The sequence below is a fragment of the Odontesthes bonariensis genome, chromosome 2 (genome assembly GCF_027942865.1).
Source record: "Odontesthes bonariensis isolate fOdoBon6 chromosome 2, fOdoBon6.hap1, whole genome shotgun sequence".
NCBI lineage: Eukaryota > Metazoa > Chordata > Actinopteri > Atheriniformes > Atherinopsidae > Odontesthes > Odontesthes bonariensis.
Window position 1 is genome coordinate 6,345,030 of NC_134507.1, and position 25,379 is coordinate 6,370,408.

At 41.1% G+C, this 25,379-nt stretch overlaps 1 protein-coding gene across 1 annotated transcript in view; it reads right to left on the reverse strand.

Moving 5' to 3' along the window:
- Positions 1-384: 384 nt before the first annotated feature.
- Positions 385-25,379, reverse strand: part of cfap46 (cilia and flagella associated protein 46) — a 70,214-nt gene continuing 45,219 nt past the window's right edge. Inside the window, 21 exon segments of the mRNA XM_075474659.1 lie at positions 385-524; positions 729-827; positions 2,211-2,347; positions 2,542-2,623; positions 7,221-7,333; positions 7,425-7,512; positions 8,584-8,616; positions 8,761-8,774; positions 8,776-8,819; positions 9,236-9,315; positions 11,635-11,796; positions 12,953-13,023; positions 14,112-14,218; positions 14,466-14,632; positions 15,068-15,138; positions 15,490-15,587; positions 16,146-16,319; positions 16,553-16,732; positions 21,926-22,042; positions 22,132-22,320; positions 24,130-24,327. Of these exon segments, the coding sequence (XP_075330774.1) occupies positions 412-524; positions 729-827; positions 2,211-2,347; positions 2,542-2,623; positions 7,221-7,333; positions 7,425-7,512; positions 8,584-8,616; positions 8,761-8,774; positions 8,776-8,819; positions 9,236-9,315; positions 11,635-11,796; positions 12,953-13,023; positions 14,112-14,218; positions 14,466-14,632; positions 15,068-15,138; positions 15,490-15,587; positions 16,146-16,319; positions 16,553-16,732; positions 21,926-22,042; positions 22,132-22,320; positions 24,130-24,327 (2,337 nt within the window). The 3' untranslated portion in view covers positions 385-411.

A 25,379-nucleotide genomic window follows, 5' to 3' on the forward strand; every position in this document is an offset into this window, starting at 1 on the left:
TGAAGGCATTCTCTAAATGAACATTTGTCAGCACAATCATATTCATCCACAGCCCCATTTTCATGAAAGGATAAATTTAGCTTCTCTCAGCGGAAGTCGATAAAAGAGGGACCCAGTTGTTAACACACTGACACAGTTCGGCACACCGTGCAGAAAGGAGTGCCCTCAGTTTGTACGGTTGATATTTGAAGCTTTTTCTCGACAGTTGTTTTAAGTGATATTTGAAGATAACAGAGCAGGTGTTGTTTTGGTATTAAACAGCTTAAGTTAATCAACACTAAAGAACACGAGAAAACACGGAAATAACAGAAATTCCCTCACACCTGAGAGATGAAACTGCATCCGTACACTTGAAATAAATCAAAAAAATCATTGAAGCATTTATTTAAGGTGTAGAGGGCTTACAGTATATCAAGGGATGATTAAGTTTGGAAGGCCATAAAGAACGCAGTTGAAGGCTGATGGTGTGAGAGCAGCCTTGTATTGAACCTTATCTTCCTCTGAGGCAGTGAGGAGCGCTTGATCTGCAGAGAAAGTTGGAATTTAACATGTGAGACTTCATATATATTTAATTGTGCTTGTTATACACACGTTCTGTATTAGCTGGGTGGAGTCATAAAAAAAGGGTCAAACCAATAGTTTTCTACGTAAAGATATATAGGTGTAATACATGCGAATTGATTCCATTTACAAGCAGAAATGATATTTTGAGGCTGAGTACAAAGTACCATCTGATGCTGTGACCGCGGGATGCTGCATCTCTGAGCTGCCACCTGTTCTCAGGGCATGGACTGCCTGGCCACAGGTCTCTCTGACCCTTAGTATACCTGCAACGAATGATGACACACACACACACACACACACACACTGATTGTGCAATAAAACAAACAAACAAACAAACAAACAAAAAATTGAAGTGGAGATGCTGTAAAATAAAAATGCAAACAAAAAGCAATAATTATAAAAAGTTATACTACTTGCAAGCTGCAGAGTTTAGATAAAGACAACATATCAAATACTTCAACCGTTGGTCATGAAACTTCTGGCAGCATTCCTCTGTTGTCCTAAATGCAAATTAGTTTTTTCCATGATGGCTTTTATATTTCTGACACCTCTTCAGCCGTGCAAACTGTTTCTCTTACAAATGTGTCAGCTGATCTGCGTATTTCATAAGGAGAACCACCGAACCCATTTAATGTGTGAGAACCTGAAGAGGACAGCCCGAGTTATCACAGTAACATAACCATCGTTGTAGTACACATTATCACTGTGTAGAGCCAAATAACACGAGGAAAGGCTCGCTGTGTTCTCGCTTTGTTGCCAAACATGTCAAATGTTGTCAGAACGGCAGCTTCAAAAGCCCAATATATCGTGAAGCAACTACTTTACCTTTATAGATGTGTAAATGACTGACTTTTCCAATGTTTTTTCTATGCTTGGGAGAGTCAGAACTTGTGTCTCACTGCAGCTTTATTCATCACACGAATGCATTTAATCCAGTTCTGCCTGAGAATGTGACAACCACAGCAGGTACATATATAATCTTTTATTATTGTCCTGTGTCCCATCTCTGGGGATTTTTGGAATCTTTAACGCAACATGTCTATGTTTATGCATTCGGCCAACGCTTTAATCCACCCACATGAAAGGCGGCAACCTTACCACTACGCCATCCAGCCACATCACATGACATGTGCTGTAGATGACGCAGTCTTCAGAATTCAGTGCAATAACACGTTCAGACGCGTTCTTTTCTCGTGCAGTCTTTCACAGAGGGGTGAAACCCATCATCGTATTTGTCCCTGATGGTCTCTCTTCTCTCTTTTTTTGTTAAATCACCAAATATTGTCACTGACCTGCTGCAAATGAAACCTAATTAATGGGGAGCAGTTCTGCAATTCAGTCTCTTTTCTAGGGCTTTCCAATCAGTGTTATTGGAATCAAATTCAAAATGAGCCCATATTTTTTAAAGCACAGAAGAATTTCTTTGTCTGAACTTTTGATATGTTGTCTTTGTACTAAAATAAGACCTAAATACACAAATGATCACTTTTCCCGGCTTTGAACACAGGGCTGTGTTGTTCTAACCGCAGATAAATACCCTCAGGCATGTCGTAAGTTTCAGAATGCTTAATGACAACAGGTTGATGGTAACAGATTGTATAGATAGAAACAGAATTATTGCTTCAAGTGTTATGTTGAAAACCTACTGTCCAGCGCAGTGGTCAGATTCTGTGCATTCTGTTGAAGGCTGTTGTGCCACTGGTTGAGGACAACACATCCAACACCACCCAAACTCAGCAACAGAGCAGTCTCCGAGGGTTTCTCCAGCTCAAGTTGTTCCTCACTGGAGAGGAGAGAGACTGTGAGGTCATTGAAGACAGAAAGAGGGGAAGTCCTGTTTCTGTGAACTATCACATGAAACACTTTAATACTGGAAAAATAAAACACATTTCAGTAGTGTAAGTAAGCCCAGCAAAGCACTTTAAGTGGACAGAAAGTAGAAAATTTAGCGTCATTCAGTCCAGCTGCTTTGTTTACCTCTTTGACGTTTGGAGGTTTGACTGACGGAGAACGCTGGCTTTGTTCTGAACCCGGTCAAACAGCAGAACCATGCGGCACTCTGAGGAAAGCAAACGCAGCTCTCGTTATCTCACAAAAGAACAATTCCTGTTCTCCTAAACCCAATAAAGCAACCTTTTTCATGCTTTATTATAAAGCATTATTGATCTCATGTGTTCAAAGTCCCACTTTGGTAGTTATAAATTATCTAAAAACTCATCTGTGCATCTCCAAATGATAAACTTTTCAGTTTTGCCAGAAGTAAATCTTCTCTCATGCCTTTTGAAATTGCTCGAATATGACTTTATATCTTTTGCCTCTGTGATGGTCACACCTGCAGCCACACAGTTGCTTTGACTGGGCTGAAACGAAGCACTCCACTCCAATCCCAGATTGATTGGGTGATACTAACTAGAGGGGGGAAGACTATGGAGTCTTTTAATTTCTGCATTAGTTCTTTTTGCTTTTGTGATTTGTTAATTTTGTTAACTTGGTTTAGTTATTAGGCATTTAAGTTGATTCTTGAGCTAACTGTGTTTATTTACTTTTGTTAGTTAAATTTGTGTTGATGTTTCCCTTCCCTCTTCCTCAGTGTGTCATGGTCTGATCAGCCAACATTTAAGTCCCCTTTGTCTGTTGTGTGTGAGGTCAGTTATGTTTGTTTTTGAACTGTTAGCTTAAAGTTATGTTAAAATCTTGATTTTTGTCTTTGAATTTAGTTTCCTTATTTGACCTCTTTTAAGGGCCCTGTAACTATTGTTTAAAGTTTTGTTATTTTTTGGGAATAAACCCATTCTTTCTTGAAAATCATTTCTGTGTCCTCATGTTTGACCGGCTCGGTCCCTCACAGCCTCATTCGGTGAACTGGGATCTATGAATATGTTAAACTGGGCACTGTTGTAGGCATTAACAAAGATCCGGCCCCTAAAGTGGAATATTGAGAAATATTGGGACTCATGCAAGAATCGTTCGTACGCACAGATTTGTTCTTAAATCGTCCGTACGAGTGATTTAAGAGAATTTGCGCATTCACCAATCTTTTCGTACTTTACGTTTTCCTTCAGGTACGAACAGAATTTACGAGTGATCCAGAGCTGTCGTAGGAGTTTCGTAAAATAGTCTGCTGTTATTCAAATCAAGTTTGCTTGACTAATGGATTGTATATTTAATTACTTTGAAGAAAACATAAATAAATATACATTATACCCCATAATTATGCTGACATTATTCTGTTTGACGTAAATTGTGCACTAATTGAAGGTTCGTTTGAATCTGTAACGGGAAGCGCAGCGGCTGACTTTCTACTTTTGGATGCCTAAGTGCGTCAGGCTCTTGGAAGAGACTGTGTGGAGACAGATGAATGGCTGACATCGCAATTAAGATTGCCAAGGACTGTGCTGCTGCAAATATGCAGCTTGCTAGAGCCACAAATCCAGAGAGAACCACGCCGATCAAACCCAAGTCCACCACAGATCCAGGTCCTCAGCACCCTTGGATTTTTGGCCACTGGAATCTTTCAGAGTGAGACTGGAGACAGATCGGGGGTGTCTCAGTCCTCTGTTATATGCATCCAAACACACGTGCTGTCGGGAGCGCACTGAGCTGAAGGCCAGGTGGGTGGGTGTGTCTCGATACCTCGTTCATGGCGCAATATTGCCATGAACGAGGGTCTCCACCTGAACCAGCCCAGGCAGACAAGAAGGCGCGGTGCCAGAAGACCCCCCTCATGGACTACCCCATCAAAGTGCCATCATGATGGGGCAACAACTGATTGCATGGCTTTAGATGCAGTCATCGGGCGCCTACCAAGGGGGAGACTTTTTTTTTTAAGCCATTTTCATATCAAACCATTTATTTCTTTATTTCGGTGACATTACCAACTACAGGTGACACGGTATTAACAGCACTCGTAATTGCTTCCTATTTCTTCGCTTTAGCAGGTCCCGTAATTCCACTGCTGACACTGCTAAAAATGACAGATTTTCCTTTTTGGATCTCTGAAAGCAGGACTTCAGTCTCAGAGCCCATAAAGTTGTTCTTTTTGCACCTTGATGCTTTTCTCATGACTCAACACTCAACACTTCCAGGCACAGGAGCGAGGAAGCATAGCTCCTTATATGGTATAATTTTGGGCGTGGAGTATGCAAATCTACTATCCTCGTGCACGTGAACTTAGATACGCACAGGTGTGATTCATCATTTACGCAGGTCGTTTACACACTTTTCCCGAAGTTAAGAGCGTTTGTTGAATCTGACGTGGCGTGTTCGTACGAGACCTTCTTACGAAAAAAGTAAGAGAAATTTAGAATAAAAATACGAAAATGTTCTTGCATGAGGCCCATTGTTCTTATTCAACAGAAAGATGCAGGTTGACATAATTCTCAGTAAATATATGAGTGCAGGTGGTGCTGCCTGCACTGTGTGACACATGAATCTGCCATCACCTAATCATTTCCTGACGGCCAAATAAGCAGGAATGATCCTGTTTCCTGTGGGGAAAAAAAAACAGCTGGAATTCAGAGCATGGTGCCAGTCATACTATAGTTAGCAGCACTAAGAGCAGACTACCATGTGGCACATATGTCTGGCCTGGGGCAGCCCCAGGCTGACCTCACACTGCCAATCACATTGGATTAAGGGGCTCTGATTTACAGACTACCTTCTTTTGCTGCTGAGGGAATTTAAAGTCGCCATTAAGACGAGCTACATTTATTTAATTTTGTCTTTATGTCTCTTAAAGCGGATTTTTTTTCTTTTGGGGTGGAGGGGTATACAATTCATTCAAAGGGTGCTAAAGAAGCAAAAAGGCCTTCTAAAATAACTGAAAACAGAGCTAAAGTGTGGAGTCCTCCTCTAACTGTGAGGGAATTACAGCAGCAAGGAGGGCTCAAAAGAAAATATCTAAAAACGAGTTCATTTAGCAAAAAAAACCCCAGATGTTCTTGAACCTTTAATCGATGTACAACACCTTTTCTAATCAATACTTAAAATTAGAATCATTAAATCACATTACGTTTGCAGGCACTTAAAGTCCCCTTCTGCTAAAAACCTTGTTTGTATTTTCACATGGTGGTTTTTGTGTGTTGCAAGACATCTCACAAGCGAAATCAGCCATCAACACAATGGCTGAATCTGCAGAGCACCACTACTTGCATCCATAACCTTGCAGCGTGAGCCTGTGCTAGCTGGTTGGGACTCGGGCAAGTTAGAAGAGACAGCAGTACCAGCCATGTAGAGAAGTGAGTCGGTGTGTCTTCCTCTGGTTGCTATAATAGCTGACGTGACGTGTTTAGTTTCTGACTGTGACAGCATGAAATCAGATTCGGTAAGCCTTCGTGTCTTTAAGACATCAGGGTGTCCCGTCAAAAAAATACTAGAGGAGACACGGATCTGTGGTTTTCATTGTTCAGAAAGCTGTTTCAACAGTTTGAGCCAGAAGCAGCTCAGGTATGTCAATTCTGCCAGCCCTCTGACAGCCAATGTTCCATGCTGCACGCTCCCCTTCTGGCCGACTGGTGCAAAGAAAAGCAATGCGCTGAGAGAGCTCTCTCACATGGGGAGTGACTCCTCACTCCACCTCTATCAAATTTGACCCAAAAAAGTTAGGCCAATAAAATTGTTATGAAGACTGATGTCATTCCAGCCATTTATCTGGGTGACATTAGGGTAAGAGAGGGCATGTCTGTAAAAAAAAAACAGAGGGTTTTCTCTCTTTCCCACTCTCATGCACAATTCATCCCACCAGGGGAATAACCACAAGTAACACCGGCATCGGCCTGGCTTCAGGCCGGCTGTATTTCTCGGCTGTCTGCCGTTTCGTTGGGAAAACACACTGTGTCTGTGACACATGGTTTCCAAAGCCTATGGGGAGGCAGCTGCACACCGTGTTAGACTTCACACATGAGCACCTTAAGAGTGATGGGACTCTCTTTCCTGGGCCGACAAAACCCGTCTAACTGCATCAGGCTGTCTTTCTGCGTCTTATGTGGAGAGCCAAAGGTTCTGTTGCTCAGTGAGTGAGAGTCTGCACCCCTGATCATTAGCTCATCAGCATATTCATAGATCCCCACTCACAGAATGAGGAAGAAGTTGGAGTCATGACCCATGAGGATATTAAGCCACGAGAGGCTTTCTCTTTCTCGATCTATTTATTTTTTTAGTAAAACACATAGGGGATCAGGAGCTTCTGGAGTGGAACTTTAATAAAGTTGTGGAAATGTTATGGCAGGAATTCAATTGTGAAACCCCACTGATTGCTCACTGCAGCACAAAGAAAGTTCTATTTGCTCCTGTTAACGGAACAAAAGATCGATCTGTTTTGAAGAGATTCAAGCCTTCTGTCTCATTTAGTGATTACATGATTACCAAACTGCTCTGCTGCTAATTTAATCTATTTCTTCAGTGGAGACATCAGATGCTTTAAAGATCTGACCGATCCATCATTCTCCTCATTAAAACTTTTATTATATGATTTGTTTTTCCAATTCTTACTTTTGCTGACATCCATACGCAGTGATATTCATAGGGAGAGTTGCAAATACTGGCAACTTTTAATGCTGACGTCTCACAATTAATGAATTCTCATAGAAATGGCCTTACTTAAAATGGTCATACTAAAATGCTTGGAGGAGAACATTAGATGTGTAGTTGTACAGTACCAGACAGATTGAGGGCTGCTAGTTTGGCAGGCGGAATGTTGGCCATGAAGTGGTCCATCCCCAGGTAGATAAAGCCGCTGCATCGGCTCAGCACCTGCGCCACCTCAGACAGACTGCACGGATGAGGTGATATGTTAGCAGAACAGAAGTGACTGATGTGTTCCAATACAGTTTGTCAGAGTTTGCTATGCAAGAGACACAAACCTGGGTGTTTCTTTATTGCCCAGATGGGCAAAATGTTGGCTGTGGGTTTCCAAAGCTTCCTTCATTGCAATACTCAGACTGGTATCTCCTATACCATAAAGAGACGATGACAAACAGTCATATGAAAGAGACATTACGCCCCTATGAGGACATTTATAAAAAAAAAAAATCGTCTGGTCCTTTCCAGGTCTTGAAATTAGGTAAATGCAACCTGAAATGAACAACAACACATGACAAATTACTCTGTCACTGTGTACTTGATGATTAATGGATCATCAGCAAGTGTGAGCGCCTCTATAACAGCAGACGTTTTGACAGTTTGCTGAGGTGTGTGCAAGAGAAGCAGTTGTTGCTATCTATCAATCTGGCAGAGAGGTGGTGGGGGTGAAGATTTGAGCTTGTTCTGCAGCCACAGGACCTGGGCACCTTGCAGTCATCGAGTCCACCATGAATTCTGTATTCTGTATACCCAAGTATTCTAGAGTCATGTCGAGGCCATCTGTCCGGCAGCTGAAGCTTGGCTGAAATTTGGTTCATGAAACTGGACAATGATCCCAAACACAGCAGCAAATTTATAACAGAATGGCTGAAAAAGAAAAGAATCGAGGTGTTGCAATGGTCCAGTCTAAGTCCAGACCTGACTGAAATGCTGTGGTGGGACCTTAAGAGAGTTGTGCATAAACGAATGCCCGCAACTCAACTAAGGCAACATTGTAAAGAGGAGTGGGCCAAAATTCCTTCACAGGTTTTTGTTTTCATTATTACATCTTGACACATAAGTGCTTCGAAATGAAACCGTCTTTATTTTTTTTTACTGTAAACTTTGCATTTTTTTGTTTAAAGTCAGGGGACTGTAAAAAAGGACATAAAGAAAGTAGAGCGACTTGTTGTACAGTAGCAATTCTTGGCTGTGATACTGCAGAGAGAGAACATTAATCACAGCCGAGCTCGGCATCTTGAGGTTTAAAACTCCCAGCACGCCCCTTGGAGTTCACAGCACCCATACAGAATGTCAAATAAAACAGCCAGAACTCTACTTTCATTGAGATAAGTAAGCAATGTCATCGGTCCAAATCTGACAAATACACAAATGAGTGTATTCAGCGGAAAGATATCAGTGTAAAGATTTCATTGGTATAAATCGGTTCCATTTACTTACCAAAATGCCCTTCGTTGTAAGGGTCGACAATATCTTTCGAGGATGAGTTAAGAGTCGTGATTTATGAGAAGAGGTCGAACTGTATTCCCTGACCTTGCGGGCACCTCTGAGCCAACACAAAGTCATAGCATTCCACAGCTATTTGAAAGGAACAATGTGAGAAAAAAAAAAAGATACATCTGAACCTGTGCGTCCACTGGGAAAGTGTAAGAAGGCAGCACGTGATTGGCAGGTATCTGTGGAAACAATAAAGTTGGTATTATTGCATCTTAAAAGAAGAAAAACCCAGCTACAAATGTGAAATATATAAGGAGGAAGCAAATAACTTATATGAACACACACAAACACACACACACACACACATATATGTGCATGTTCTCTTTAGTATTATGCAGATACAGTGTAAGACTGAGGTGACAGTGAAGGAATTCCAAGCAAAACTGATTTGCTTGAAAAAAACAGAAGTGGTGCATGAGGATAAATGCTAAGCAGCTGGAAACAGGATCTTTATGAAAACACATTATGTAATTGATTGAAAAGCCACACTTAAAAGCGAGGCAGGAGCAACTGAAATAACTGCCAGTGCTGACGGCAGGTAAAAGTAATATTGCCGTCTGTATCTGGGAAGTCCAGATTAATTAAATGAACTCACCGCTTTGATGGCTTGGCTTTGATCTCCCTTCCCCTTAGTTCCCTTGCCACCTTTAGTCTCCTTTTTGTTGTCACTTTCAACTGCCGCAAACAGGAAGCAGAATTAATACACATACTTTTCTGCACTGTAGATCACATAACATTTGGACTCGTTAAAAAAAAAAAAAAAAACCTTCTCAGCATTTGCAAAGTCAGTGACATTTATCGGCGACTGCGGAACCCAAAACTTTGCTCCTGGCTGCGACCCAAGTCTTCTTCTGTGAATTAAATCATCATTTGGCGATTGGAAAATGCTCGTCAGTCTAATTATCACACGTTATTTGATTCAGGTCCTGGCTTTTATCAGCATCAAATGAAAGACCCTTCAAATGTATTCATTCATGAGACTCTTTTGTCTTTTAAGGGAGGCAAGCTGTAACAAGTCAATAAGTTGGGTGACTACCAGGGGGCCCTCAAGCAGGTCGTCATGAGAGGGAATTTTCCTGATGATAATGACCCTTATTTAAAAAAAAATAATAATTAAAGTTGGTATAAAGTACTTAGAAGCAAATCTTCCACCATCTACAAAAAACTTAAAAAATGTCATAGCTGATTCTCCAAGCTGAGAGCACTCTGACCGCCGTCTACTGAAAGTAAGACACAGACTACTCTTAAGAATCACACACAACCCTACTTTGATTCAACCAAGCTATCCCTTTAACATCTTTTTAAACCACTGTTAGGCTGCACTACAGATCCCACAGCATCCCTGACCACATATCTCTGTGTCATCCTTCCGTGTCTTTTCCTGACACAAGACATAAGGCTCCACTGTTCAGTGGGTCCCACTAATTCTGCAAGTTAAAACTTTCTTATATGAAGTGTGCAGATGGTCCAGCAGATATCAAATGTCATTTTCTTTGCACTACAACAGTCGAATGATAAGATGAGCTAGTGCAACTCTCAAAATTCGAGCAAAATTCAGAAGATCTTACTTGTTCTGTAAATACTTTTCAAATGGCGTTTTTAGGCACAATATCTCTGTGCAGATGTCATAACTGATGGCCCGCAAAAACAAACATACAACTTTGCCACGACCATGGCGAATTCATACGTTCACAGAAAGTACGTCACCTCCTCAGAGATGTTATGGACGTCCAGGTAACCCCAAGTACTCTGTTTTCAACAGACTACATCAGATAAGATTGACATGCGCAGGTGATGATGGGATGTTGCGTCAGTGGCACTTTCAGCGCACAGTGAGCGCAGCAGCAAAAGGAAGAGGAACAGCCCGTGGCTGGACAAACTGATCAGATGTGTTTCTGCCCTGCAGTGTGAATAGAGCAGGAGTCTGAGGTGGAGGTAGAGAGAAGAGAGCAATCTCTCAGAGGAGCAATTTTAGTAGGGGACTGAACTGTTCCACAGACAGCCCTCAGATTGCAGATTCCCACCATGCGGGGGAGGACTGCAGGGGTGGGGGAGAGGCGGCAGGGACAACACCAGCAATAAACTAATAATCTATCTATCTATCTATCTATCTATCTATCTATCTATCTATCTATCTATCTATCTATCTTCTGTCATATCTTTAGTTTTTGTCATTTTTTCCTCAGTTTCTTCTGCCCTGCTATCAGCTTCATCCACGTCAGATCCTTTGCCAGATCCTCACCGTCACTCATGCTATGTTTCAGGTTGGTTCTTGTTGTCTTGTCCATGTCAGATTTTTGTTTTGTCAAGTTTTTTTCATAGTCACATTTTAGGGTTTTTGTTAGTTTTTGTTTGTCTGGATTTAAATAAATCAAGTTTTTTTTGTTTTTTTTTTCCATTTGGAATATCTGCATTCAGGTGCTCCTACACCACCACGACGCACGTGGTGACACACGCGTGACAGTTTCATATTTCAAGTTCAGGGCTTTTGATAACATTTCAGGCATAAATGTCACTAATTAGCACCACTCTTATAAAGCCAGTGAATGCTCATTTTTAGAATATCTGAGTTAGTTTTGCCTTAACTTCTGTATTAACCAATGACTTTTGTTTAAACTTCCATGCATTTAATTACATTTCTAACCATTTCAGAAATGCTTTTTTAATTTTTTTAATTTTTTTTTTTATATTAAGTGAAACACTGTAGACATTTCAGTAAAATTGCTGCACTTTCAGTAGGCCAGAACAGAATCAGAGAGCCTCAATACTCTACTTGACTTCATGTTGAGTCAGTTTTGGTTACAGTTCTCGCTTTTAACTTTCAGTGCCACGCTTTGTCTTTTTTTTTTTAAATCTGTGTGAATGAGATGTCTCATTCCATAACAACAGTAATACTTTTCAGCAGCTGTAATGGTAGGATCCAGAGAAATGGCTACAAATCTCTCATCAGTGCTTGCCAATGTTTTAACATGGATTCATGTTTGTCTCTGGTACCTTTCTGTGGATCTTCTTTTTTTATCCGGCTGTAGAAAATCTGCAGGGAAAAGTCTCGTGATACAGAACTCAGCCCCTCTCTCTGCAGGATGGCCAAAGATTCCAGTGGCAACTCCAGCAAGCTCCTGTCTGCCAGAATCACCAGAAACTCCCCTGGTGCAACTGGGAAAGATCAGTTTTACATGGATTATGTACTTCATGACAGCACAAATAGTTTTCACCGTAAAATCTTTCAAATTCTTTGGACAACTTTCTTTTCTATTTATTTATCTTCTTTTTTATTTTATTTTTTTCCCTTTGGTTTATACTGGGGACATAACACTATCCATCTGTAAGACATACTGATCCATCATATGTGTGGACGCTAAAGGTTAAAGGAGAAGTTAGTTTTTTGTTTTTTTAAACCTGGACCTTATTTCTGGCAAAAAATACGTTCATCTACTCACCGATAACAGTTTGGTGAAAGTCGGTGTCCTTTGGAATATAGATTATTCAAGATCCACGTATATCCATATAACGGGAGAGAACAGGACATAGACAATACAGCCTCTAAATAAGGCATTATCTGTCTTTATTTCACCAATATTTTAAGACGAATGAATGAATGAATGCGTACTTTTGCACTGTTAGCTCAGAGCTGCCATGTTGTTGTTATCCGGGGCTATCAGGGGGCTCTCTACACACGCATCGACTTCATCGACGCGCGTTGATGCCAGAAATAAGGTCCAGGTTTAAAAAGAAAATAAAAAAATACAAAACAAAAAAACTTGCCCTTTAACTTTGTCAAGGTAAAAAGAAAAAAAAAGGTACAGCCCTTTGTCAAGTTTTTATGTATCGAGACATAAAAAAAAACCCTAATGAGGTCTGTACTAGGTTTTGAAATGAGGTAAATACACATGTTAAATTGGTAAATATATCCAAACACGACTGAATGATCATATCATACCGTCCAAACCCACTCTTACTGCTTCAAGAGGAATTAGGAGGCATTTACCATTAAAGTGCTGCTAATCAAACACACTTTAACAGGTTTTTCATTATGTCTTGATACGTTAAAATCTTAGATGTGAAAGAGGATGTACTGTGTTTTTCACATGAGTGTATCAAACCACATGAACAGCAACAACACTGGCCTGAGGGGAATGAGCTGTAGCCTGTTTGAAAAGAAACCTGCAGATTAGCTGCCAGATCACAGAGGATGCGGGTTTCACAACAGACTTCGGAATAGTAAATTCATGCGATATACTGCAAAGATAGCAACAACTCCCTCGGGGTATCAATGACACAAGTGACCTGACATCAAACACTCCAACTTTACCTGGGCTACCTTTTTCTTCTTTATCTTTGCTTTTGGTCATATCAGAGGTTGACAGAGATGCAGCCTGTGGCCTAATGGAAGGAGATGAGGACAGGCGAGGATCAATAAGACAGCATTATCTTGCTGTATGCTTGGAGCAAAACATCATCTACACACGCACAAAAAAAGAAAACATGGAGAACCTGCTTTGTACGGTGCCACTATAAAGCTTTCAGACTCCTTTAAGTTCTCTATATTGTGTTTTTTTTTTCAATCATGATTTTTTTTTCCTGGGCTGCACGGTGGTGTGGTGGTTAGCACCATCACCTCATAGCAAGAGGGTTCCAAGTTCAATTCCCAGCTGTGGCCTTTCTGTGTGGAGTTTTCAATGTGTATGAGTGGGTTCTGTCCAGATACTCTGGCTTCCTCCCACTGTCCAAAAGCATGCATGTTAGGTTAATTGGTGTCACTAAAAATTGTGTTTAGGAGTGAATGTGGTTTATTTGTCTGTGTGTGGCCCTGTGATGTATTGATGTACCCTGCCTCTCGCCCAAAGATGGCTGGGATGGGCTCCAACCCCCACCGCAACCCTACAGTTGGATTAAGCGAGTATAGAAAATGGATGGATTTTTTTCCCTTATCAGTTTCACCTTATCTGTGGTGACTGAAGTCCTTGCAAAGACATATTAGTGGAGCTACCAACAGGTGTCAAGGTAGATAAATGGGATCGTTCATGTTTCCAAAAGCACACAACATCATTCTGTGGGAATGTTTTCCTGTCACAGGAGTTGAGAGAAGGGGAAATGGATGCAGAACAATGTGGAGCGATCCTGTGTAAAAAACCTTTTCAAGAGGATTCAGTATGTCAGGCTGAGGAGAGGAACAGAAGAAGCTTCTACAGGAATGGTGTGGCCATCTTTTAGGATTATCACCACGACTTGAGGCAAAGTGAATGCTTTTATAGTTATGTAAATGTATTTGTTTTCCCTAACAAATTAACACAACTGTTTGTGCTTTGTAATTGTGGACAGCTGTGCATAGATGGATCGAAAACTGTTAAAACAAAAAAGTATTTAAATGTGAAAGGGTCTGAAAACTTTCCATTGGCACTATATGAGAACAAGGATGAAAAAAAACCCAACAACTTAAATTTGAGTAAATCCGTTGACTTGTAATTCACCTGATGCAAGAGAAGTCAAACTGCACGAGAAGTGGATTCAAATAGTCTTCCATATCACGTACTATTTCTCTGAAGCGAAGTGCTAATTTAGCCTTTCCTGTGGCGCTCTGTAACAGGGAACAAGAAAGAAAGCAAAGGCATTTTTGACCTGCTCTTTTCTAGTGCTCATTATTTCAGGCCACTGACTACTTTCCTAAATGCATTTTTTTTTTTTTTTTTTTACAGCTACACATAGCCTGGATGTGCAAATCAGCTGTCCCTTTTTAAATGAGATGATAATTGCACAGCAGTGAGCTCATTTATGAGGGCTGCAGTGCATACTGTTGGATTAACATAAAAGACCAGAGCAGAAACCTGATGCTCCACGGAGGCCTTCAGCCGGCCTTCCGCACTGTGCCCAGAGTCTTCCATGAGGAGAGAATATCTAGTCTCCTCGCCAAAGGCCAGAATCTGCTCCCTGAGTGCCAGAAGCGCCTGTGGATAGACTGGAACCTTGGCTACCCTTGAGCATGTCAGAGTACCTGCATCGAAAGAGCATACATACAATCAGACATGCATGTAAACAGCTTCAGGCTTCTTTTCAGAGATCTCCTTCTCTCTTTGTCCGTCTTATTTTTGTTCCTTACTGAGTTTGCTGTTTAATGAGCTTCTCTTCATTCTCAGGCCACGAGTTTTGATGCCGGTATACAGTATATGCCCTTTTTCTACTACTTCTGCAACTTATTATATCATGCATGTCCCAGAAAAGGTCAGGGAAACAGAGAACACCATTTGCTAGTGTAGTGGCTAACAAAGAAGTCAAAAAGGACTTCAGTTTTTCCTCCTGTTTGAGACTAAATGTTATAAAAAAAACAAAAAACAAAGTTATATAATAATTGTGTGGCCGTCCGAAAAGTCTGGCTTTTCCTTGTGTTGTCAACATTAATAAGGCCAGTGTGCTAGTACTTAATCTGTACCTTGAGTAGTCTTTACTTTTTGATTTTCTGGAGCTTTAGTTGTTTCATAAAAGCCCCCATAGAGTTCTGACCTAAACAAACATAAAACAGACGAAAAAAAAAACAATATTTAGAAGGATTTTTTAAATCCATTAACAGTATACTGTATGCACTACATGACATTATCTAAATTACATCCAGGCAAAATAGCAGCAGCCCCTTCTCTATTCATAAGAAATGATACAGCAGTTTCAGCCCTCCAGAGGCAGGTTCGCCACACAATAAGCTCCTCCTGCTTCATAAATGACTGCAGCCTAAATCGAATGTGACTGGTGGGACCTGCAGTGTTTTAGTCATGTACCGCGGCTCTGTGAGAGCCAGACAGAGGACACAATTAACCGCACAGCAAAGAATGGGGAATGAGGAGAGAATATGGTAGTTACCCGTCTTCAGAGTGCTGAAGCAGCAAGATCTTCAGTTTTGGCGGGAGTGCTGACAGGATGCTCAGGTGATTGGGACTGACGGTCAAGTGGCCGAAGGCCTGCAATTCAGACAGGTATTTAAAGATCACAAATAAAGCGATACGCTCTAAAAAAAAAAAAAAAAGAAAAAAAAAAAGAATCTGCTTTCATCTGAATAAAGGACATTTCTAAGGCATTAAAAGTAGGAGCTTGGTCACAGATGTTTGATTCCATAATAATACAAAATGGAATCTTCATACTAGTGGAGCAGAAGAACACTTTAAACATACTTTCAGGTAACGTGAAAATTCGAACAGGTTTCTGAGGTAATAAACTAAAACAATCAGCCTTTGAGACTACAGCTCGCGTGTAATTTGTTGAGATGTCATCTTTAAAAGGCTGCAGCTTCTGCTTTGATAAATCCCAAACCAGCTACTGGAAACAGTAGAATGACATGGAAATCTTTATGATTAAATATGTTTGCAGCTCCATTACTCTGTGCAATTTTAGAATCTTCTGTGCATTCGGAGCAAAGGCCATAACAGCACCAATATTATGCCACCCGTGACGGAAAATTTACTGGGCTGCCCATGACAGCATCCATAAATCACGACTTGGACTGTTTGGTGACCCCGTACTTTGGAGAGGCTACTGAGGGAGTCCTCCACTCCCTTCAGCATGCTGCTGGGTCTCTCCTCCCGAGAGAGGTGCAGATTCCTGCGGATGCAGAGGAGAGCCGAGAGCTGGGACTCTTTGGTGTCAGCGCAGGCAAAACTCAGGACCTCAGCCGCCATAGAAACAGTGCAGCAGCTCTGGGAATAAAGCAGAATATGGAAAATGGGTAATAGCTGCTGTTAATGGCAGGATTTACTCTAGGTAACAATATGATGTGTGAGGTCTAAGATTTAAGGGAATGCGTCGTGCTTGTAAATGCCATGCTTTCTGCAGACATTGCAGACTCAATTAATAACCACACAATGTCTACATACTGTATTCAAGTGGTGTAGTAAAGGATAAGCACACGTGACCTCATGCACCTCTGTACCTGAAACAGAGCGAGACATTGACCGGCCACTGCAGGGTCCGACTGGCCGTGACTCTCCAACATATTTAGCGAGGCATCAGCCAGGATAGAGGAGGACAAGCTGTGCTGGAGACACAGGCTGACGGCCTCAGAGAGTGCTTGACTGGCCTCGGCCAGCAGTTGCTGGGCTCTACGCCCGTTCTGTTACATAAAGAGACGGACACAAACAAAACTGTATGACTACAAAACATGACAACTTTTCCAACATCAACCACGCCTTTTAAGGCAAAACTGCAGCAAGTAAGAATGTGTAAATGAGGCGTATAGAAAGCCAAACATATGAGAGCTTGAAAGCCATAGCTCACATATAACCTCTGCATACAAGCACACCCAAAAATCAGAAGTAATTCCGTTGCCTCGTGCATTCTACAATTCGACTATACTATGGAATGCATGTACTGCCCCACAGCTTATATAGGAATGTAATTTAAAAAGGACCTGCTGGTATTCAAAGTAAATGTAGACAAGTGGAGCAAATACAAACTCTTTGTGATCTGATATTCCTTTACTGGGCTCTGGCTGCTATACTGTATATCATATGTATGGTGTATACTGTATATATATGACAGCAGGATTTTCACATACATTTATATTTGTTTATTATATTATATTTGATTAGATGAAATACTTATTTAGCATAGACTTTACAAGTATTTTAATCATCCATATCCTTAAATGTGAGCCATACAGTAGGTATGAGAGTATGTACTTTACTGCACATTATTCATTTGTCACAGCTAAAAGTAGTTCAAGTTAATTTCCTCTGTTACATTATCTGCTCCTGGGCTGGCACAAGTATGGAAAACACTGAATCTGTAATCATGTCTCCTCTAAAATGTTTTATTACAGCTTAGTCGCACTTTCAGAGAGCGACTAAATGATCAAGGGGAATAATAAAGGAATACTAAAAGCAGCAGTGTGTCTCCGAAATCATCTTGTTCTGTTGGGATTATCTCCGGTTGCTGGTTGTCTTTTCAATAGAGAAAGTGACTCTAATTATGTAATATGTTGTACTCCAATATAAAAGAATATCCTGTAGATCCCAGGACAAAAAAAAAAAAGCAGAATAACGGGATTGAAAAAATAAAAATAAACATAACAGAGAAATGAATGAATAAAGGCGCAATGCAACATATTCATATGATGGCCACTGTATGGTTTGGAAAACAAATGTTTCGGCTTCTGTAATCTAAAATAAATGTCGTAACGCAGCTCAAGAATTTCAAGAATAGTAGCCAACGTGTTAGCCACATTTACAGTGGAGCCAACATGTGGGCTATGCTATGGTTGGTTGTCAGTGGAGTCTGTAACTGCTTTAATTTATATGTTGAAGAAGATTCTCAGTCATCCAGGTCATGTTAATCATAAGAGCTGGAATTAAAAACTAGATGGTATCAGCTTATATACAGAGAGGGTCGTTACAGTCGCATGTGTCACTGAACCCCCTGATCAATGTTCGCATTAAGCTCCCACTTTACCTACTAAACTCACATAAAAACATGCCTTCCCTTAGGGAACATAATGACAAATATTATTACTACCGAAACAAGGGACAGTGAGAAATACATTGCCAGCTTGATTATATCCAGCGTATTTTACTTTTGAGGTTAAATATATCTGTGGTTATATTTCAGGATTAATTTCCTGCTTTCTTATCTTATACCACTATCACATCTAGCTAGCAGCTGCATGCTAACGTTAGATGATGTAAAAAAAAATTGGTTAGAATTTATCAGCTTTTAATTTATCAGGTTCATTCATGGTAACACATGCATATCCTCTGAAATTTGAACAGAATGAAGGACTTCAGGTTCTCAAATAATCCAGATGGGCTTGAATGCAGTCCTCCCAAAAGCTCACAGCAATGAGCCATCTGAGAAGGTGCTATGTCGCCTGCGAATACTGACTGGATGAAAGTTAGCCCGAGCAAGACCGGGGGACTATCACAAAAGATTTATTCACACAGATGACAAAGCAATAAAATCAATAAAGTATGAGGGAACATGGGTGCGAAGCTCAGACAAGAGCATCTGCACAGAGCTGCCATTTTCAATACTTTGGTTTCACTACTCCTGTTGCTCAGAGAATAGACTTTAAAACAGCTCTGCTTGTGTACAAGTCTCTTCATGGTTCAGCGCCAAAGTACATCTCTGACATGTTAGAGCCATATGAACCAACTGGGACTCTGAGAACCTCAGGGAGGGGTCTCCTGCTGGTGCCCAGAGTCAGGACTAAACAAGGTGAGGCTGCGTTTCAGTTTTATGCTCTTAAAATCTGGAACAGCCTTCCAGAAGATGTGAGACAGGCCTCAACTCTGACAATGTTTAAATCCAGACTGAAAACAGTTCTATTTAGCTGTGCATATGACACCTGAAAGTATTCGTCACTTTTAAATTAATGAATTAATGATTATTATTTATTTATTTATTTATTTTCTTTTTTTTAATGATTTTATTGCCTTCTTGTGATTTTATGTAGCTGTAAAGCACTTTGAATTACCTTGTGTACGAATTGTGCTCTATAAATAAAATTGCCTTGCCTACACCACAAAGCAGAACTTTGTTCACTCACACTTTCATCATTATTTAGCAGGGCTAAGCTAAAACACCGACAACTGACCGATACAAGCAAAGGTAGCCTATGCTTCAGACTGTTCCTTGCATTTTGTGTAGCAAGTGCACCTTTGTTCGTTTGGCATCAACGCAGAGCATACGTGCCGGCATGAAGAGGACTTCAGTCTGAACACGATGTCAGATTAAACTGAGCGATCAGACACAGGTTGTTGGAGAGACCCAGAGTGTCACAAGGGATGTTGTCTGAACATTACAACAAAATTAAAAAAATAATTCTTTGAGGCTCTAGGTCATAAGGAGCTGATAAAATAACTGAATTCATTTTGGGCTGAGTGGCAACTCAAGCGACCAATGGTTGAGCCCCACAACATCCAGAAAAAAGCAGCTTAAAGACTTTTCAGAAGACTATACAGTCTGCCATGTAGCACCAGACTCTAAGGTGCTGTTTACACATACCCGGGTATTTTGATAAACGAAGACCTTTCCCTTCGTTTGTGCCTTTCGTTTATACACAAACTGAGTTTTTTCCTCCGAAAACGAAGCTAAAAAAAAACTCCGGCAAAAGTGGAGATTTTTTAAAAACTCAGTTTAGCGTTTGTGTGTAAACTGGTTGAAAGAGACAAACACAGAGTTTTGGGAATGGAATGAGGCTTGGCATCAGGCTTGGCGTAATTTAACAGCTCTTGATAGCGTATTTATGCGGATCAATGTAGACGTGGTTTTTTAAAAAAACGGGGCTGTGTGCACCTAGTTTTTTTTGCAAACGAAGGTTAGAAAATATGCGTTTATCAAAATACCCGGGTATGTGTAAACAGCACCTAAATTAGATGGTAGCAGTAGTGTGACGTAACTGTTGACGACCTCCATGCAACCGAAGCACTGAGATGAACAATCGAGCCACAACACAAGACTTTTAAGACTGTTGAGTTCTCGGTCAACTCAACAACCACTCTGCCCCAGCATTCTTTCTTCAAGAAGAGGGTTTACGACAGTTTGTTCAGCAAGTTAATTTGCTCATAGGAGGGTAGCTGCCCACGAAATCCAATCCAATCTATTACAGCTACCAAAAAAAAAAGCAACTAAATATTTTCAGGCACACCTGAAAAATGTAAAATCAAACATTTCTTCTATGCTTGAAAGTCCCAGTGCAGTTTTCCCGCAGCAGTATAAAACATTTTCAAAAATGACATTACTCTTTCATAGCTCTAACCTCTTTCCGGGGTTCTGCATCTTTTAAGTAAGTCAGTAAAATTTATTTATATAGCACTTTTCTCAGACAGCAGTCACAAAGTGCTTCACAGGAAGGGCATCATTTAAAAATACATTACAGCAACATACAGACAGTATCAGTCCTGGCAGCCCTTGGGCTGGAATGCTATAAAAAAGAATGTCTTAAGTTGGTCCTTAAAAGCATCGACAGAGTCAAGTGATCGCACGAAAAGTGGTAATTCATTCCACATCCTTGGTCCAATGGCTTGTCTCCTCGGGTCCTAAAGCGAGTGCGAAGGACCATCAATGGATGTTGCTCAGAGGATCTCAAGCTATGAGCTGAAGTATGAGGCCGGATCAAATCACAGATGCAGGGAGGAGCCTGTCCATGCAATGCTCTGAATGTCAAAACCAAAATGTTATAGTTTATGTGGTAAAATACGGGGAGCCAGAGAAGAGATTTTAAAACGGGGGTAATGTGGGCTCGTCTGTCAATGCGCGTCAGGATCCTCGCAGCAGAGTTTTGTACATGCTGCAAACGAGTTAAATCCTTCTTTCTTAGACAGGTGAACAGGCTGTTACAGTAGCCTAGATGTGATGAAATAAATGCATATCAACATCTCAAGACTATTTCTAGAGGCGATACTTCTTAGTTCGGAGATGTTACGCAGCTGGAAAAAGCAGGTCTTTAGTAACTGTTTTGTGTGATGTTCTAGAGACCTGGCTTTGTCAAAAATGACTCCTAATGTCTGGCTGAGGCTGCCTAAGTGTTGTTTGATGGCAGGAATAGCACTATCTGGGGCAATAATGAGGGTCTCAGTTTTGTTTGAGTTTAACTATAGACAGTTATCACTCAACCATTGTGTTTTGTGATAAACAGTTGGTCAGGGAGCTCAATTTATGGGTCTCGGAGGTCTTCAAAGAACAATATAATTGGATGTCGTCCGCAAACAGATGATAAGAGACGTCAGCAAAGTTTACGGTCTAAGTGCACCTTTCCTGGCCACAGCACGCTGCATGAAGGATCTGTCAGCATTACTGTGAGGCCAACAGCCATGTTTACAGTTCCATCCCTCCATTTTCTATAGGCGGGTTATTACAGCTGTTTTGAAATTGGTCGAAAGGAATTCTTCAGAAAAAAAAAATGTCTGGCAGTTTTTCAAAGACAAAAGTGCAGTGGATGAGCTGATTGAAGCTGCCTGTAAAGGTGGTGATTTAATTCTGATAAAATTCCAACAGCTCTACGGTATTGGCAATCACACATAACTATAATTAATCTCGATGGAGACGTCCATGTCAAAATTCAATCTTATAACACTGCTTTATGTGTCAAAAGGCTGAAGCGTAAATTATACATTGCCCCCATTCTACTCCGCACCAAGTTTGATGTGGACAGATCTCTCTGCGCTCACTTTCAATAGGAATTATGCATAACGTCCATTTGTTTTTTTTTTTCTATCTGAGGGATTTGATGTGAGGAAAACTGCAGCATGTGGACCCAAGATAAGAGACACGCCAGGGGCGATGGGGTCACTTGTCAGGAGGTATGTACCTGCAGCTCAGCACTCCCAGCAGAGGTCATTCCCAGTTCTGTTCTGCCTACATCGCTGTCTTTTACAGAATACCCCTCCTCTGCGGGAACACCTTTAGGATCAGACCAGGCTTCTTTCTGCACAAAGTTATTTGAGGATAAAAACACTGATTTTGTAAGAATAAGATTCCACTGTGATCAAAGCATATGTGAATATTAGTGTCTACCTGCTTGTGTCTGTCCCAGACACCCCTCAGATACAGGGGCTCCTCGTGCACAGCCATCAGTCTCAGGTACTTTCCCCTCAGGCCCAGGCAGCGAGCTCTGATCTCCATATTGTCCAAGGTGTGAGAGCTCACTGCAGCCAGCTGGCTCACAGCCATCTGCCCCAAGGTTCTGCCCACAGTCATCCATTCCTGGACATGACACGAGTCAATTAAGGCCATGAGGAGATAGGTCATAACCGAAGCAATTATTGAGCTGAGGGCTTACAAGCGCGCATTTGTATACAAAAGCTTTTTCCACATTTGATGGATGGATTGGATGCAATCTTGGGGGTTTGGATGGCGATAAATTCCCGTTGGAAGCAAAGTGCTAACAAAGGTTTCATCCATTGTGGCAAGATTCCCTTTTTCTTGGAAATGCATTTGTAAAAGAACTACATTCAGAATGTATCACATAGTTTTGCACTGTAATCGTCAGGTCATTGGAGTTTTAGGGCAGTATAACATACATATCTGGAAATCAAAAGCTTGTTGCATATTGTGAGGTTTTGTTACACGGCACTTGTGCGTTAAGTGTAGTGTATTAAGTCAGAGTAATAACTTCATGCCATTTAGCTCTGTTTTATCGTGAGTACAGAAGAGTAATTGTATGCTACCTCTTGGCGGCTGGTCAAAAAATCTTATGCACACAAATGAATCAAACTGTCTCCAGGCAAAGCACTCAAGTGAGAAACTGTACATAAATATTCTAAACGAGGGGAAAACTCAGAAGGGGCTTCTTTGGGGGTGTTGGTAAGAACATAGAATGGTGTGTATATAAAGATGCATAGCCACAAGGCTACTAACTTCAGGCATGATACTTATTTCATATGATAGAGATAACTAACTATTAACTTGAACTAAAAGAAGTAGGAATGAGATACTAGGTCTTTGAAATAGGAGGTACCTGGTGCAAAGAAGAAAGGTAATCATTTATCAATATATTCATCAAGAAAAAAAGATTTTGTTTGATTTGTGATATACATATACATACATGACATTACTATATGTGAACCCCGAGTATCACTGATTTAACACGTAGCCAACCTCTGCTCAGACATCATCCAAGAGTAAGCTTGGTAGAGGTGCAGTATGCTAACTGTGCAGAGCTAGATAGAAACCTTAGTTGTTATCCGTCCTGTTCCCACAACACCGGGGACCACGAGGAATTGAAATTCCACATTGTTCCAGTCGTTGCTTCTTCATGATCCAGTTACTGTTATCTGGGATTGCAATATCTGTCACAACTCTCCATTTCTGCTTCTCGTCAACCACCATTTTGCCCAGTTGGCTGGGTAGCACCTTGCAGGTCTGGAACTTGAAGCCCCGCAGGGTTTTACCTCTTAAATCTTATTTGCTGTGAATGTTATGTCAGGATTTGAGGATCTCCAACCTTTCCTCCTCACAGAAGTTCCACAGACGTTTTACATAATGCAGCCAAGAGACAAAAGCGCTTCATAGGCTGTCTTTGCACAGCTTAGACCTTGAGTCCTATCTGCCTTGGTAGACCCATGCGTTTATGGATCCTGTTCTTGTGCTGCCATGATTAGAGCCTCTTTGATTTCCTTCCCATCAAACTTTTCTCGCCACTGGTAAGATTTCTCGGGGTAATCTTGTGGCTGTAATCATGGATTCTTCTTGTTTGATCCAGGATAGTTCTTCTCTGACACCCCTTTCTATAACAGTTGCGTCAGACCTCCACACTCTCTTGTAACGACATGAAGGCACCCATAGAGGATCTGTTTGTTTTGCTGTTGCATTACACAGCAACGCTCTTTTTTTTTTTTCCAGAAATGGCTCGCTCAATTTAAAAATAATTTGACATAGTCTGTTAATCTATTGAAATAACAGGGGCAATTAAAGAGGCAATACTAGTTTATGTCTTTATTATACCAAGAACGTGTGACCACATCTGAACAGACACATTTGTTCCGAGGTTTAAGAGTTTGCTCGCTGTCTTACCTCCTCTGTAGAGTCGGGCTCAGGTGTGCTGCGTGTGAACTCCTCCAGTGCTATTTCAGCAGAGGTTTTCTCTGTACGGACCAAAGCTTGACACATCTCTGCAGCACAGTGCTCCTCCAGAACAGCCAGACAAAAATCCGCCAGAGTTAGCCGCAGGCGCAGCAGCTTCCTCTCGGCTGCCAGCGACAGTTCATGACTCTGGTAAGAGCATCAGTGCAAAATGCTAAATTGAATATCAAGAAAAAGCTGACAAAACAAACTGTACTGCTGGTATTAAAGGTAACTATAACATCTTATGTCTGCAGTTAAAATGAATTTAAGGAACTTAAACAATACCAAAGCAGTTACTTTCCTCCGCCAACCACTTCCTCTTCATTCTAATGTAAATAATGACTCCCATTGTGAGGGTAATTGGAAATCATTCTCAAAAGGCTGGTTAGAGCACAAGAGCGAGCTTTGATGAGAGCGACCAAACAAAAACAATCCATACCAGACATTCATGCAGCGCAATGTGTACAATGCTAATTTGATAGTCGATAGAGGAGTCAAAGTAAAACAAGATCACATAGCAGAGTAAACTAGCCTGACTTCAGTGATTGCAGCTGATGTCTTTTGTGAAACCAGTGGGTATTTTGGCAGGTTGGATGCCAGAGCATGTACTGTGCTTGGCTGCAGCACCATCTGCTGAAAGTAAAGGGCAACAGGACTGGCTTCTTGCCTCCATGTCTCAGTCAAAGATCCACAAAGCGTCTAATCACAAACCCAATTGAACAAAGCTTTGCAGCCGCTGTGAGTATTGCTCGATCAATCTTTCTTTCATGATGCCATTAACATGTAAATTGAAGCTTCAGCCAGCGTTGTGCCGGCCCATCTCTGCAACAGAGGGCCCTCAGATAGACGCATGTCTGTGAGATCGTGTTTGGTGCCCGGATCAATTGGTGATCCCAACACCCATCTGTTGTTGACATGTAACGGTAATGGATGCGTTACAATGCTATGTGTCAGTCGTAAATAATAAAAAAAGGGATGAATTCAGTAACACACTCACACACATACAAAAACATTTAGCTACCATTTGATACGACCCAGAATTGAGTGACAGCGAATCGACAGCAGCAGCTTAATTGTGACGCTGTTAATTAAACTAATCTATTTTAAACGCAGGGAGCACAATCAAAGCCCGTCTTTCTATCATTTAGCCTTACAGGATTTTTCACAGGGGACAAACATGCTCAGAGGCTTCTCAAAAT